Below are 14,104 nucleotides of genomic sequence, written 5' to 3'. Positions count from 1 at the left end.
TATCTATTCCTGATTTTTATGTGTGTCATTAGGTGTTTATTCTTATATCCTCTTTGTTGAGGACTGTCTGTCACCATTATTTTTTTTTCTGTTTATGTTTCAGTCGACCTCTTCAGGATGGAGATATTATCAACATTGATGTCACGGTGAGTAATTCATATAAAAAATAGTCTTTGATCAACTTTAGAATTGCTAGTAGCAACAGGAAGAATTGTAGATTGAAAATGTGGAATGCACAGATGGATGTGCTGTTTACTTCTAAGCCAAGGCACAAGCAGCTGGTTTCCTTTTTTGTTTTTAACTCTGTGTTTATTCCAACTAGACCCAGGCCTGACTTGAATTTAGGGCTGGAATCAGATGCACTAAGATCAATGTTGGCCTAAGTGAAATGTCAACCCAATCCTGCTATGTGTCATGTTTTTGAGAAGGTGTAATTGTTATTGATCCACTGTGTAGTTAATGCAGAGCACCACAGTACTGGGCAGCAGCTGAAGATAGATATGTATGAGATGAGCTAACATGAAGAAAGCCAGCATTTTTCCTTCACTCTGCCAAGATTGATCTTCCTCTTCCTGCTGATTTTGAGTGGGGCCTGTCATTATCTTACTCTGTCATTAGAGGCTACATTGGCCTGTGTATGTCAGTCTATTTGGACAGCAACTCTTTTGCTACCAGTGTTCCCTACATTTATTAAAATCCCTGAAGGTAGTGTTGTGTTCCATTTCTGGTGTAAGAGCCTTGAACCCTTTACTCACAAACAGATAGTGTGGTATAACTGTTGACTCACAGTATTGTTACAGAATGGTCAATTATACTATTTAAATAAAGACTGACTGGATTTTCATTAGCACAAGAGACTACGGAAACTGAAAACCTAATTGTGTGTTGCCTTTTGGTATTTTATTATTAAAACAATCAGTCGTATTTTTTGGTTCTGTTTTTTCCTCTTTACAGTAAATGTTTTTAGTTTTCAAACCTTTGGCAATTTCTTTTTAGTATATACAAAAATATCTTATAGAATTCTAAGTATTAGAACTGCAATAATATATGATACCTAATAACACTGCCAGTCACCAGATTCAGCTTTTTTCAACCATTAGAGAAATTGATACAAATATCTATAATTGACAATTTGGTACTGCTTTCCATGTGCTAAATTGACCACTGGCAAAAGTAAATTCTACTCCAATGTGCCGCAGATCTAACGTCAGAATTCAGGCTTTTTACATACTACTTTATGCATTCACTTTTTGGCTCGTGAAACCCATTCACTTATGATCCTGTTCTGGATTGGTTGGTTTCTTCATTTTACTTTCTGGCTGCATTCCACCCAATTCTATATAAGTTAACTGTAGGTATTTGCTCCATCAGGTTTATGCAAAGAGGTCTGTTGTCTTCAAAATACTTTTTGGGGCCTAGTCTCTGACTGGTGTAAACTGACTTAGTTTCACTGACTTCAGTAGAACTGTGCCAGTTTGCAGCAACTATGGTTCTGGCCCCTGGTTTCTTTAAGTGTCACCTGATTTAAAGTGAATGTTACTGTTTTTATTACCTCAGAGGTAATGATGAGTCCTTAGATGAAAACCAGAGTTCTTGTTCATACTTGCAGGTCTTTTCCACAATAAACTTAACTAACATTTTATACTAATATGGTTGTCTCTATTTTCTCCAGTGTATTTCACAAATATATTTGAATAAATAATAGGGATATTTTTTAATGCATTCATCTTCTGCTTAGTTCCTAATAAAATATTTTTTGCAAGAATCCAGGAATGTGAAGATTCCTGGTTGGTTCTGTCATGATTCTTTGATTATCTTCACTTTGTATATTTTTTAATCACTAAAAATAAATAACTTTTTTGTTTTGCTAATTGTTCATTTCTGATATCCCCTAGGAAAAAATATTGCTTTGTAGTGTTTATAATTGACCTTTTAGTTTATTTTTAATGAGGAAAACTCGGGCATTTCACAGGTGGAAACAATGATTATAGACATAACAGTCCAATTACAGTAAACATTCTACAATACTTTGTTTACAGACGTACTGGATCCATAAAATGATTAAATAATAATCTTGTAGCTATCAAACATAAATAGTTCATGGTGAGTGCAAATGGTTTGGGGATAAAAATTAAATCTGTTTTGCAGAAGTAGGTTTGTAAAATTTCATAGATGAAATTTAAAGACACGTTATTGACTTAAATCATGTAACCTTTATATTTTTTTTAAAGAATAATAGAAACAAAAGCATTGTGTTTCACTAGATCATCAACATGCCACAGCTTTCAGCCTTCCATTATCAAGTATTCGTTCCTACATCTTGGTTCCAGCTCTCACTGTTGTGGAACTGGCATATCCTACTTACTGTAATTGTGATTTATTAATGTAAAATATGGAGTGGTGATATGTGGGTTGTAGCAAATAGTAACTGAATTAAGAAATAGTTTTAATAGTATTAAATGAGCCCTTCCTTGTTAATTTAGATACCAGGTGCCCGAGCCCCCTGTTACTGGCATTCTTGCTAAAGCCCTGAAGAGCTTGCAAAATCAAACCTCCCACTGTGTTCATTTTTCCAACATGGTAGTGGTCATTTTCTGTTACAGGTTGATGTTTGTTAGATTGAGTGCTGCTTTAAAAATGTAGTCCAATTTAGAAGTGAACCTAGTGGAGCAAAAACTATCTCACATGAATTAAATTATGAAAAGCTGAGCTGATATTCTTGGTCAGAGAAAGCATGTAATTAAGGGTTTGATTTTGCTCTCATTGGTGGCAGTGACAGCAGGATCGAGCCATTTTGTTGAATTCAGTTTTCATTGTAACCCTGTTATCACTTGCTCATAACTGTCTCTACATTTTCTTTAAAAAAAAACTCAGCTTGCACAAGACTTTTGTTCCCCAAAGAATGTGGACAAAAATCTCTTTAGCTGTTTGGGGTTCAAGTGTGAGCAAAAATACTTTGACGTGAAAGAAGTATTTTTTTCCACAAATAACTCACAAGTGGCACAACTTCAATCCTTTAAACTTTACATCTAGTTAGTCATGGAAGACAGTTTTCTATTAAGTTTTAAAAATATATTTTAGAACATCTAAGTTGTAAACGGTTGAAATTGTGCTTTGCCCACACACTGAAATGTTTGAATCATCTTGTAGTTAAAGTATTGTCTGCAGTATTGTGGAGCTGCAAAACTCTTTTTAATACCATATTGGAAACCTTGAGGGTGCTAGACTTGGGTTTTTCTGTGTTTTTAGAGAAATCTGTTGAGTGCTATGTAGTTGTTAAAACACAGAGTTGCATAATTGCATAATCACAAAGGTTGAATTTTTGTGTATCCAACAAAGTGCTGCATTTATATTATGTGCAACTTCATAGTGCCAAAGTTACGTTTTTCTTCTCTAAATTCAATCATGGGAATGAAAAGCAAAAAACCTAGGTTAATTCAATGCTGCAGTTTAAAATGAGAATTAAAATTGTCCTAAAATGAAAAGTGCATGACACTAGTAGAACTGTACCTACTAACAAAGAATTTGGCTTATATTTTTATATCACAGACATTGTATGCTTGTAGTAGTTTGCATTTCTAATCAGGTGTACTTTAAAATCCAGTTTGGCTGATAGTCACTGTGGAGGACTAATGCAGGGTCTTCCAAGCTACTTATGCTCTTCAGTAAGACAATATATCTTGGATGCCCTGAAAAGAGTATTAGTGCCCTAAGTAAAGTTTCTGCACTTAACTTGCCAAAGCAAGTTGCCTTCATTGCCTAGGGAGGCAATGAAGCCAGCCTAGGACAGGGGAGAGATGGGCCAGTACAGTGGCACCAACAAATACCATATGGGCATGTGGAGTAGAGGAGCAGCAGGAGCTATTATTTCAGCTCATAGGATGGAGTAATATCCTTGCAAAGACTGTCCTTTGGCGCTGTACCCAGGCTCTGGTTTGGGAAGTGGATTTCACTCTCGTAAGACCCACACCAACCCTTTACACTTCATTCATGTGAAGGGCAATTATTCCAGCTTCCTGTAGATGAATGAATTTCACCTTTTGATGGTCTCAAAGCCCGTAAGGCAGAACTTCTGCATTTCCTGAATGTTTAATTTGCAAACCTTACATTTTTAGTCCTAACCTTAAAACTGGAGGTTTTTACAGTTAATTGCAATTGTACAGAGGTGTCCTTTGGCTTTATTTCTAATCTTTTTATTTCCCTACTTTATTTTGCAAATGAATCTTACAGGCAACGTAAAATAAGCCTATCTGTTAAAATGCATAGCTGATTCCTAGAAAGAATGTCTTTAATTAAGGAGAAGCTCTGTTTCTGAATGCAAAACAAGAAGATATCTTTATGTTTCTGCATGTGTTTAGGTGTATTACAATGGCCACCATGGTGACACTTCTGAAACATTTTTGGTGGGCAATGTGGATAAATCTGGTCAAAAGTTAGTGAAGGTTGCCAGGAAATGTAGAGATGAAGCAATTGCAGCTTGCAGACCAGGGGCTCCCTTCTCTGTAATTGGAAACACAATCAGGTAAGCCTTATACTGACAAGTAAAGGGAGGGCTGGCAAGTGGGACAAAGGTTATTGGTGGTTTGGTATAAAGCTGATGACATGTTTTATGATTCAGAACCATCATTTCAGCCTGATATCAGTATGTGAACTGCCAGGCTATAATGTTGTTCCCTGGGTAAGAAAGATTTTTTTAAAAGTGAATTACACTAGGGTCAGCAAAGATAACTGTCGAATGAGTCAAAAGATGTTTATAAGTCAGTTGCGGTTTTAAATTAACAGATTTGATTCATAGCATTTTTTCTCTCCCTCACTTACTTTTACTTAAACCTATACAATATCTTTAAAAAATCAGTATATTAAAATTAGAAATCAAAATTCTTTTTGTTGTAGAGAAACAGTGACAAAGAAATTAGTCAAGATAAATAAGTCATATTGTTAAAAAAAAGTACAAACATATATAGTCCAGGAGACTCTTACCTATGGGAGCAGAGTGCATACAAACCTCATAAAGAAAAAAAGTTAACTTGAAATGATTTTTGCATTTGTTCTTGCTTTTATATAAAGGTAATTATTTCTCTTGCTCTTGTGACTTTGAATTAAAGCGTGCCTTTATTTTTCAAGGTATCTGTTTTTATATTGATCTATTTATTTTTTATAAGTGTGTTTTTAAAAAGAGACTCCTATCATATACATTTCATTAAGCAGTACCTCACTGGTACTTTTCTGAATATTAATGGAAATGACAAACTATTGAATGCATTCTGATTGCTTAAAAGCTTCAAAGCTTAGACACCTTGAAAAGATGCTGCCTTTTTTTCTTTGTAAATCTTCAAATACTTTAAAGAAAAAAAGAAAGCGGCAAAATATCAGTTAGATGTATTTATAGCTTTAAAAATATTGTAACAGAGTCTGAATCAAACTTTAGTAAAGCCTCTTTGGGTTATATCTGAGAAGCTTTTATTGAAGACTTTGTATAAAATTGTGTTTTTGACAGTTTTAAATTATAGGCTAACTAGCCTGGGGAAAAAGGATAGTGTCTTTCTGTTCTTTCATAGGAAATGTTGAATCAGACCCCTACTGGGAAAAGAAATTTAATGCATATCTCACTATCTTACTGTCCATGAATATAATAGAAGTGAATTCAAAATGTAGTTTTATTTTTGCAAATGGGATGAGTCGATAGATGCACCTCGTATTTTTGAACACCTAGGGTTCAACAAATTTACTGGTGGTGCTCTTGCATTTTAACAAAATTTATTCTTGAGTAGAAGGGGGCACAGAACACTAGATTCTTATTCAAGCATTCTATCGAGCTCTGCATTCATGGCTGTGTCTAAAGGGCATGTCAGCCTTTGATTCTCTCTGAGAGGTAATTATCCTTTTCCTGTCACGGAACAACAAATGATAGCTAACTACAGAGGCACATTTGCAGTAGTCACATTCATCAACTGCAGAAAAAAAATTCAATTTAATTGTGCAACACAGCTGCACATAGGCTTTTTGAGCATTTCTGTTGTTCTCCCTGTCTTGCTATTCCTCCCTCCAGATCTATTTTTTAAACTTTTTTTCTGGTTATTTTTTTCCCCCTTTTTTTTGTCTCTTCTTCCATTTTTACTCTCTGTACTTTCTTGTTAAAGTAATTTTCCTTTGTGGCTCTCATTCTTTTTTCCCCATTGAAGGCTATGAATGTAGAAAATTATCACAATTACTCATATAATTGAGCCTCTTTGTAGCAAGTGCAACTCCGGTAGCCTTTCTCCATCATGAAAATGGTTTCATTATAGGGTTTTTCATATTCTCTGACACCATCTACACAGAGGAACAGGCGTGCAGATGAGATGTACTAGGAACAGGGTAGATCAGTAAGGTCACAGTAGGAATAATTAGCTCTGCTATGGAAAGAGCATCTAGGCCTTTTACTGCTACATAAATGTACTGTCCGTGGCTTTTAGTCACAAAAAAACTTACTAACAAATGGAGCTCCCGCCTACTACTTTGAAAAAAAGATTTGTATCAACACTACAATTTTCCATCATTAAGACTAATAACACAGAGCCTAGTATACATCAAGGGGAATAAAAAGAAAAATCTCACATTCAAGTGGCGGCTGGGTGCTGACCTTTGTTCCCTTTTTTTGTATTCAACTTAACTCTTTACAAAAAAGAGCCACACGCCACACCAACATGCAGGTGAACTCCAGCTAGTGCTAGCAAAGCATGGCATTCAATTGGAAAATCTGATAAATCTCTGTGCAGGATAATGCATTTCATTACAGATTCACTACATTAATTCTAGCTATATTAAAAAAAAGAGGAGCAGAATTGAAAGTGACATTGGATTTTTTGCTATGTTGATGCAGAGGTCAGCTTTCTTACAAAGTGTAAATATGTATGCAAAGGCCCTGCTGCAAAACAAATTAATCAACACTAGTGCATGTTCAAAATTATATGCAAAATAACAGATCGCAAACTTTTTCCCCCCTGAGTTTTTTATTCTGTTGACTACTTAAATGTGCTATTATAACTAATGTAACACTAACTCTGATAAAGGATTGTTCTGATTCGTTGAAGCCGCGTTTTTCTGGTTATCTGTCATTTTATATTTGCATGTGCAGTCAAAAATCTTAGTTGTGTGGAAAGATATGTAGCATAAATACCTGTAAGCAAACACCTGTAAGATAGAAATGTTTGGACTCATCAAACTGAAAAAGCGTCTAGATGCTCTTCATCCCAAGGTTTACTTAAAAGGTACTTCAATTATTTGTACACCATATTCTAAATATCAGAAATAACCATAATAATGGATAATTTGGGAAGGATGTGGGCGTAATAACATCAGCAGCATGAATTTGCATACTATTGTTTATCATATTCTTTGTTATAGTGGCTAAGAAGTTCTGTGCTTAGATGGCAGATGGGAGTCTTCAGCATATAGTTACTCCAGAGCATCATCAGCTAAAACTTAAAAATAAAAATATTATGTTAAAGGATTAATTTCAATTTTGTAGAAAAGTTGTAATCCTTTGGAGCCTGCTCTCACTGAAATTGATATTAAAATTCTCATCAGTTTCAATGGGAACGGGATTGGGCCCTTGTGCTCTATATTCTTGTATCCTCTGTGATACTTTTCTTTAAAGTATGACTAAATCTAGTTTGAATTCTAGTTTTTAGACAGCAAGCTCTGATTTGTGAGTGTTCTCAATATATAGATTCAAACAATGAAAATGAAGTATAGTTAAATAAATCAGTTTCAAACATAGGAAACATTGCAGTGATGAAAGTATTAATAAATGGTTTTAAAATGTTTAACTCATAAGTATATGTTTTGATATTAATTTAGAACAATATAAAGCAGATTTTTTTTTAAATCTGTTTCTATCGGATTATGCACATTTAAACAATAAGTGGCTCAGGCAAAATAAGTCATTTTAATGTCATCTGTGATAGATTTTCCTTGACAGCTACTGTAAATTACAATTACACTGCTTCTCTCTGCACTTGAAAAGTAAGCACTGCAATAAATTATCTTTTATTTCAATCCATCATGTCTGCTTTTCAGACACACAGAACCTCAAATAAAAGTTCAGTACCATTGTAAGAAAAATACAGTAATTTGTGTTCCAGTCTGAAACTAAAATGTACCTTTCTTTCAAAAAACAATTGTTGGCTTTCAAAAATATTACTAATTATACTTCAACATTTATTGTCATCATAGGGAATCCCTGAACTTGTGCATTCCCTCAGTCTAAGATTACTACTTAAGTGAAAATACTTTAAAAGCTCCCAATGGAATTTTGTAATTTACCAAATGAGGTAATATGGTACTGTTCAAAATAAATATTTTTTTAATGAGCACATGAGTTTAGGCTGATGGATGTCTTCAAGAGTTTAACAAAAAACTAGTGTGTCATCCATAGACCATTTTTTGTAAAGAAAAGCACATTATTTTTAATTAAAAATGCAGTTATCCATTCATACTAATCTCTAAACTAGAATTATTGTCCTGAATTTGATATTCCTGTCCTTATTTGCTAAGCAAGTTATATGCCTTATAGGGAGGGTCAGATTTTCTTTTTTTTTTTTTCTTACTATACCAAAAGACCATTTTCAGTGATGTTTTATTTTATATGGAAGGAAACTAGAATTAAGAAATAATCTACAGATGAGGTCAGATTTACCAAGTTTCTGTGAAGTAGTCTGGTCAATTAACTGCTGCTTTATTTGACCAGACCTTGGAGTGGATCACTATAAACATTTAAAATTAAATTTGTTTCACTTGTGAGACCTTGGAGAGTGCTTAGAACATTGGGCCAGAGATGCCCTCCTGTGGAAAAACCAACAGGACCAGGAGAAAATAATTGCACAGTTCTTGCAGAGTTATCCCAAACTGCCTTGTCAAGGAGCAAGATTTACCATCATCCTTTAGACTATGCCAGAGGCCTTTTCCTCTGGAACTCACAGATCCATCATGATCCCCCAGGACATTAAGGGATCTGTTAGAAGCACAGGGCCAGCCAGCTCTACAAGGGATCTGCGCCACTGCACTGGCACTGGAACCCCTGAGCTTGCTCTTCAGCTTCCTGGCAACTGGGCTGGGGCTCTAGTGATTACTTTTCTCCCCACTTCCATGTCCTCTGCTCATTCCCAATCCCTTTCCAAGGACAGTTCTACAGCATCAAGGGAAAATACTGCAGAAAATCAAGTCTACTTCCCATATTCACTTTTCTGCAGCTTTCCTGTAGTGTTCAGGGGGTAATGTGCAGCCAGTTACTATCTCCTGCTTGTCTCTATAGCTTCCTCCAGTCATGGGAAGGCAACATGTGGGTTTGGCAACTGTGGGAAAATGGTGCTAAGAATGTAGCTGACATCCCACTCCCCACTCCTGACCTCCCACAGGAAGCATGATATCTGAGTCCAGGTCCTTCTGCATGTGGATCCTGGAGGATTGATCTGGCCCATAGTAAAGACTCCCCAGCACTTCTCCCAGTTCTTCCACTGGCTGGCTGTGTGCTTGCTCTAGACATTTAACCTCTCTTTGCCATCTGCAAAACAGGTATAATACGCAAAGCCTGTGAACTCTGCAGCCCACGGAGATCAAATTCCATGGCAACAACCCATAAGCTCTACTGCAACACTGAATTATGCTGCTGTTGTTTCCACCCCTCCTACCCCCCTTCTAAGCACACAGCTATAGCTCAGAGTTGAAAATACTCATTGATGTAAAATTTGTCAATGGTTATTTCCAGCTGTGATTTATTATTTGGAAGAATAGGTTTTTTTTCCCCTCCCTCCCTGATCCCCACAGCCTCCCCCACAGAATATCCTATGGCCCAGACTTGGGATCCTTTCCCTCATGTGCTCCAAGCAAAGGGAGAACTTGTAGTTAGTTACATCTCCTTGCTATCCATGGACTTCAGCTCTCTCCATGTACTCAAGGTGACCCAGTTAACCAGTTTATGCTTCTGGCTACCCTCATTTTCTGCCTGCAAACTGAACACAATTGCTTGCTCCCTGATCTGTTGCTTGATTCCAGGCTTTAGGGAGCATGTACTGTAACTGTATTCATGTCACCCTCTGAAGAAAGCTGGACAGAGAAAGAGGCCATTGCCAGCAGGCCCAGGCGGGGCAGAGAGACAGAAAACAGTGCAGTTTGCCTGCAAAAAAATGGCAGATTTCATACCAAAAAATGCTATCTTTTATGGCAACTTGAACTCTTCCCCACCCCCGTACTACAGTCCCAGCAAACATGGAAGCTAGAGGATCGTAACTGAGATGAAAAAGGGTGGTAACTCAAGAGCATTTTTTCAGGTTAACTGCTGACCCAGGCAGATGTTACTCCCTCCCTTGCATCACATTTACAGTGTTATTTCTAGAGCCAGTGAGTAATGAACAGCCATCTTTTTTTTTTAACATGAAACCTCAGATTGGAGAGCACACTTGTGCTGCAAACAGCTAATTCCATGAATGTGCAACTCTGGCATGCATGGGCTACGTAGGTCTTACCTCACAAGCCAGCAAGACAAAATTACTCTTTGTAGAGTGCTTTGATGTTCTGTTTAAGGTACTACCAGCTGTAGTAAGAACTGTGTTCTACACCTACGATTTTTTTGTTCATGAAGATTCATGGCCTGCACAGTATTTTATGTAAAGAACATTTCAAACTGTATACACAGGCACTATTTAATGAAGAGGGAGAAGAAGACACTAGAATACATCACAGTGTGTCAACTATGTATGAGCACAAAGATCCTCTGTTTTCCTCTCAGACTGTAACAACATAAATACTAATGCTAACAGCGTTGTTTCCAACTGTTATACAAGTGAGAGACAGATTCCATCAATGGAGTACTCAAGAAGTACTACTATCATTGTACAAAAACGAAAAAAAGCCATCTCAACATTGTCTTCACATGATGATGGTCATGACACTCTTACCCTTGTGCCAAAAGCAACTGCTGCTACTTCCATATTCCTGGTGTTTGGCATTGCTCACCACTCAATTAGTCACTGAAAACACTAGAGCTTTTCCATGCCAAGACAAAGCATGCACTTAATCTTAGTGCTCAAAACTAGTTGCTTTGTAGAAGCCCACTTTATAGAAGAGCCCACAATAGAAGAGTTTTGAAAGGCAATCCTGCAGCAAAGATACAGGCCTGAAAAAAATTAGGTTGGGCTCTGCCAGTGACCTAGGATACCACACAAAGATCACAGGCAAAACTATGGTGGCACAAAAGTTTGTAATGTGCATATTTTCCTCTTGCAGAACTTGTTTCAACATGTCAGTGTGACATGAAATACAGCTTGCATTGCAGTTTTAGTTTCCTAGTTAGGGCTCTCATATTTTCTTTATACTTGTTAGTGAGCAAAGCACTTTCTAATTCCTCTCCATTCCCACTGCTTCCTGTTCGGCCTCCCAATATCCCAAGTCCTTTTATTACTGAATTATGCTCTGCCATGACTAAGAGATGAATCTAATGTGCTACTGATGTTTTTTTTATCTCTAACTTCCATGATAGTTTTCCATTTAAATTGTACAGATGTGTGAGATAAAAATCCCAGCCAACTGGAGTGTACAACCTATTCCCATGTACAACCTATTTCCATTCCCTTCTCTGCCAATTAGAGAGTCCTAAAAGAAGTGGGTTTATCTTAAATTTAGATTCCTGCTCTGTTCCAGAATCAAATGAAGTAATATCTAAATACATCTATTAGCTTTACAGGCAGGTAGTATCTAACATACAGACACTTTGGGTATGAGCTCTGCAAATGCATTATTAACAATGGTTGACCTGCTTCTCCCTGTTCCACTTGTGTTACAGACCTGTATTGGTGATAGTGAATTCTTGGACTATGGTGCACAAGTGCTTGGGGTGAGCACTCCAGGCTCTGTAAGGGCTCCTCTACATGGGCACAATTCTCCTCAGAGCAGTTTTAAATTACAGCAATCTGAAACCACTTTGTACCTGAATTAGAGTCTCTAAATAGGGGTTTAGCCTACTTTAATTTCTGCCTATGGAGTTCACACCTTTAGTTGATGTGTCTTAACCTGTTTGTATTGGCCCTATCTACACAAGTCCTGAGAAGGACCCCTGTGTAAATATATACAAGCTTCAAGCAGGGTGGTTACTTTTCATATCTGCAGAAATAGGGAGGTCCATTAATTTAACTTAAGAAAAACACATGATACTTCTCATTATTTTTGGTAAAATCGTTAAATGTAACTAACTCTTTTTTCCTCCAGCCTAGTCTTTGTTATTCTTAGACATTGTGCCCACTTGCCATCATCTGCTATCTCAAAGGAAGACCTACTAAGTGTCCATACATATAGTAATTTGACTTAATAACTCAGGATGGTGATTTAATCTCCAGCTGCAATTCCCAAAGGCTGTGTTTGAAGTTCTGTTTCTAATCTTCAAAACCCTTTAAAACTTGAAGCCCAGCTCCACTTGCACCTTGGTGCAAACAGCTGTGATCAGAGGAAATTCTGTAGCTTGAGGGTGAAAATCTGGTCTCTGTTGCAGTGCACTGATGAGGAAGGGCTCTCAGCAAACTCCACAGTGCCAGAGATCAGGATCACCTCACCCCTGCCACCTTTGGGGTGCTATGGAAGGCTTTCTTTGTACAGACAGAAAGCAGGGTAGAGCTGCATCTCAGACTAAGTAAATCAAAAGGTGCATAAGGTTTTCTGAGCCCAAGCTCACTTCATCAGATGCTGACAGGTTCTTTGTGCAGATTCTATGCAATGGTGACTGGATGCCATGGCGGTGGGCACATTAGAGTGAGCACAAATGAGATAACTAGGATGATAGTCCTTCCTCAGATGTCACAGCCGGGTTTCATAGCCTCAAACCTGACCTACCCTTTTTGCATTGGCTTATCACTAGGTGTGAGCCTTGCATGCTTGGGTGCAGCTCCTAGTTAAAGGCCTCCGTGTGCACTTGGCAGCTCTGCAGGAGGGCTGAGCCAGCTGCTGCTGGAGCAAGTCCCCGGCAGCCTGGTTCTAGGGGGACTTATGCCCATCGGGTAACGTGCGTAGGCCGTGCCAGCCCTGAATAGGAGCTGAGAGAGCCCCCAGGGGTGCAAGCTGAAGCCTAACTATGGCAAGACCACCCCCACCACCAGCCTGGCCTCCCCGCTGCACTGGGCCCTGTGCCCAGTCCTGCCCAGCTGAGAGCCGGGGGCACAGGCAGGCCCATGCTGACACCTTTCCTGTTTTGTCCCTTGCAGCCGCCTGGCCCGTGACGGTGGCTTCCGCGTCTGCCCCTACTTCGTTGGCCATGGGATTGGCTCCTACTTCCATGGCCACCCTGAGGTCTGGCACCACGGTAAGGCCACCCCTCCCCAGCCGAAGCTCCACTGCTGGGAGCCCAGCACCCCCGCCACGTCCCTGCGGCCTGTCAGGGGCCAGGCCTGCTGTGTGGGGATGGGACAGGACCCAGGTCCTCCCAGGGCCGGGAAGGGCTTTAGCAAGCAAACGTAGGCTCCCCGAAGGGGCTCCCAGGTAGGGCTGTTTTGTGTTACAGGCAATGACGGGCAGCTGGTGATGGAAGCGGGGATGGCCTTCACAGTAGGTGCGACTCTCCTGCTTGTCGCTTTCTTCCCAAAAAAGGGGAAAAAAAGCCCGTCTGCGCTGCCGGGAGCCGCTGGGCCCAGGGAGCCGGCTGCAGTCTGGAGTCCCGGGCCCAGCAGCGGTGCGAGCGCCGCGCTCCCCGGGGCTGCCTGTCCTGTCCCGCCGCGGGCCGCTGCCGCCTGGGCTCGTGCGGGCTCCGCGGCCCGGGGGGCCGAGCGCGGGGGAAGCCCCTGGGCCCCGGAGCGGAGCGGTGCGGCGGCAGTTAGAGGGAAATCAGCAAATTGGCGCGGTGCTGATTGGATGAAGGCCCGGGGCCCGCTGCGAAACGCCGCGTCTCCGAGCGGCCGGGCGCAGCACCGACAGCGGGGGCAGGAGGGCGCTCGGGCCCCGGGGCCGGGAGCGGGGCAGTAACCTACGTGCACCCCCTTGTTCCTGCCGCAGAGCCCATCATCACGGAAGGCTGCCCTGAATTTAGGATCCTAGAGGACAAGTGGACCGCGGTGTCCCTGGACAACAAGAGGTGCCCGCGGGG

The 14,104-nt window shown here is 39.7% G+C and overlaps 1 protein-coding gene across 1 annotated transcript in view; it reads left to right on the top strand.

The window, feature by feature from the left end:
* Positions 1 to 14,104, top strand: part of METAP1D (methionyl aminopeptidase type 1D, mitochondrial) — a 73,858-nt gene that overhangs the window by 44,684 nt on the left and 15,070 nt on the right. Inside the window, exons 5-9 of the mRNA XM_019553536.1 lie at positions 104 to 146; positions 4,359 to 4,522; positions 13,230 to 13,327; positions 13,526 to 13,573; positions 14,014 to 14,098. Of these exons, the coding sequence (XP_019409081.1) occupies positions 104 to 146; positions 4,359 to 4,522; positions 13,230 to 13,327; positions 13,526 to 13,573; positions 14,014 to 14,098 (438 nt within the window). The remainder of the gene's footprint in view (positions 1 to 103; positions 147 to 4,358; positions 4,523 to 13,229; positions 13,328 to 13,525; positions 13,574 to 14,013; positions 14,099 to 14,104) is intronic.

This window comes from Crocodylus porosus, unplaced genomic scaffold (genome assembly GCF_001723895.1).
Source record: "Crocodylus porosus isolate Cpor-Errol unplaced genomic scaffold, CroPor_comp1, whole genome shotgun sequence".
Taxonomy (NCBI): Eukaryota; Metazoa; Chordata; order Crocodylia; family Crocodylidae; genus Crocodylus; species Crocodylus porosus.
This window is presented reverse-complemented; position numbering and strand designations above follow the sequence as displayed.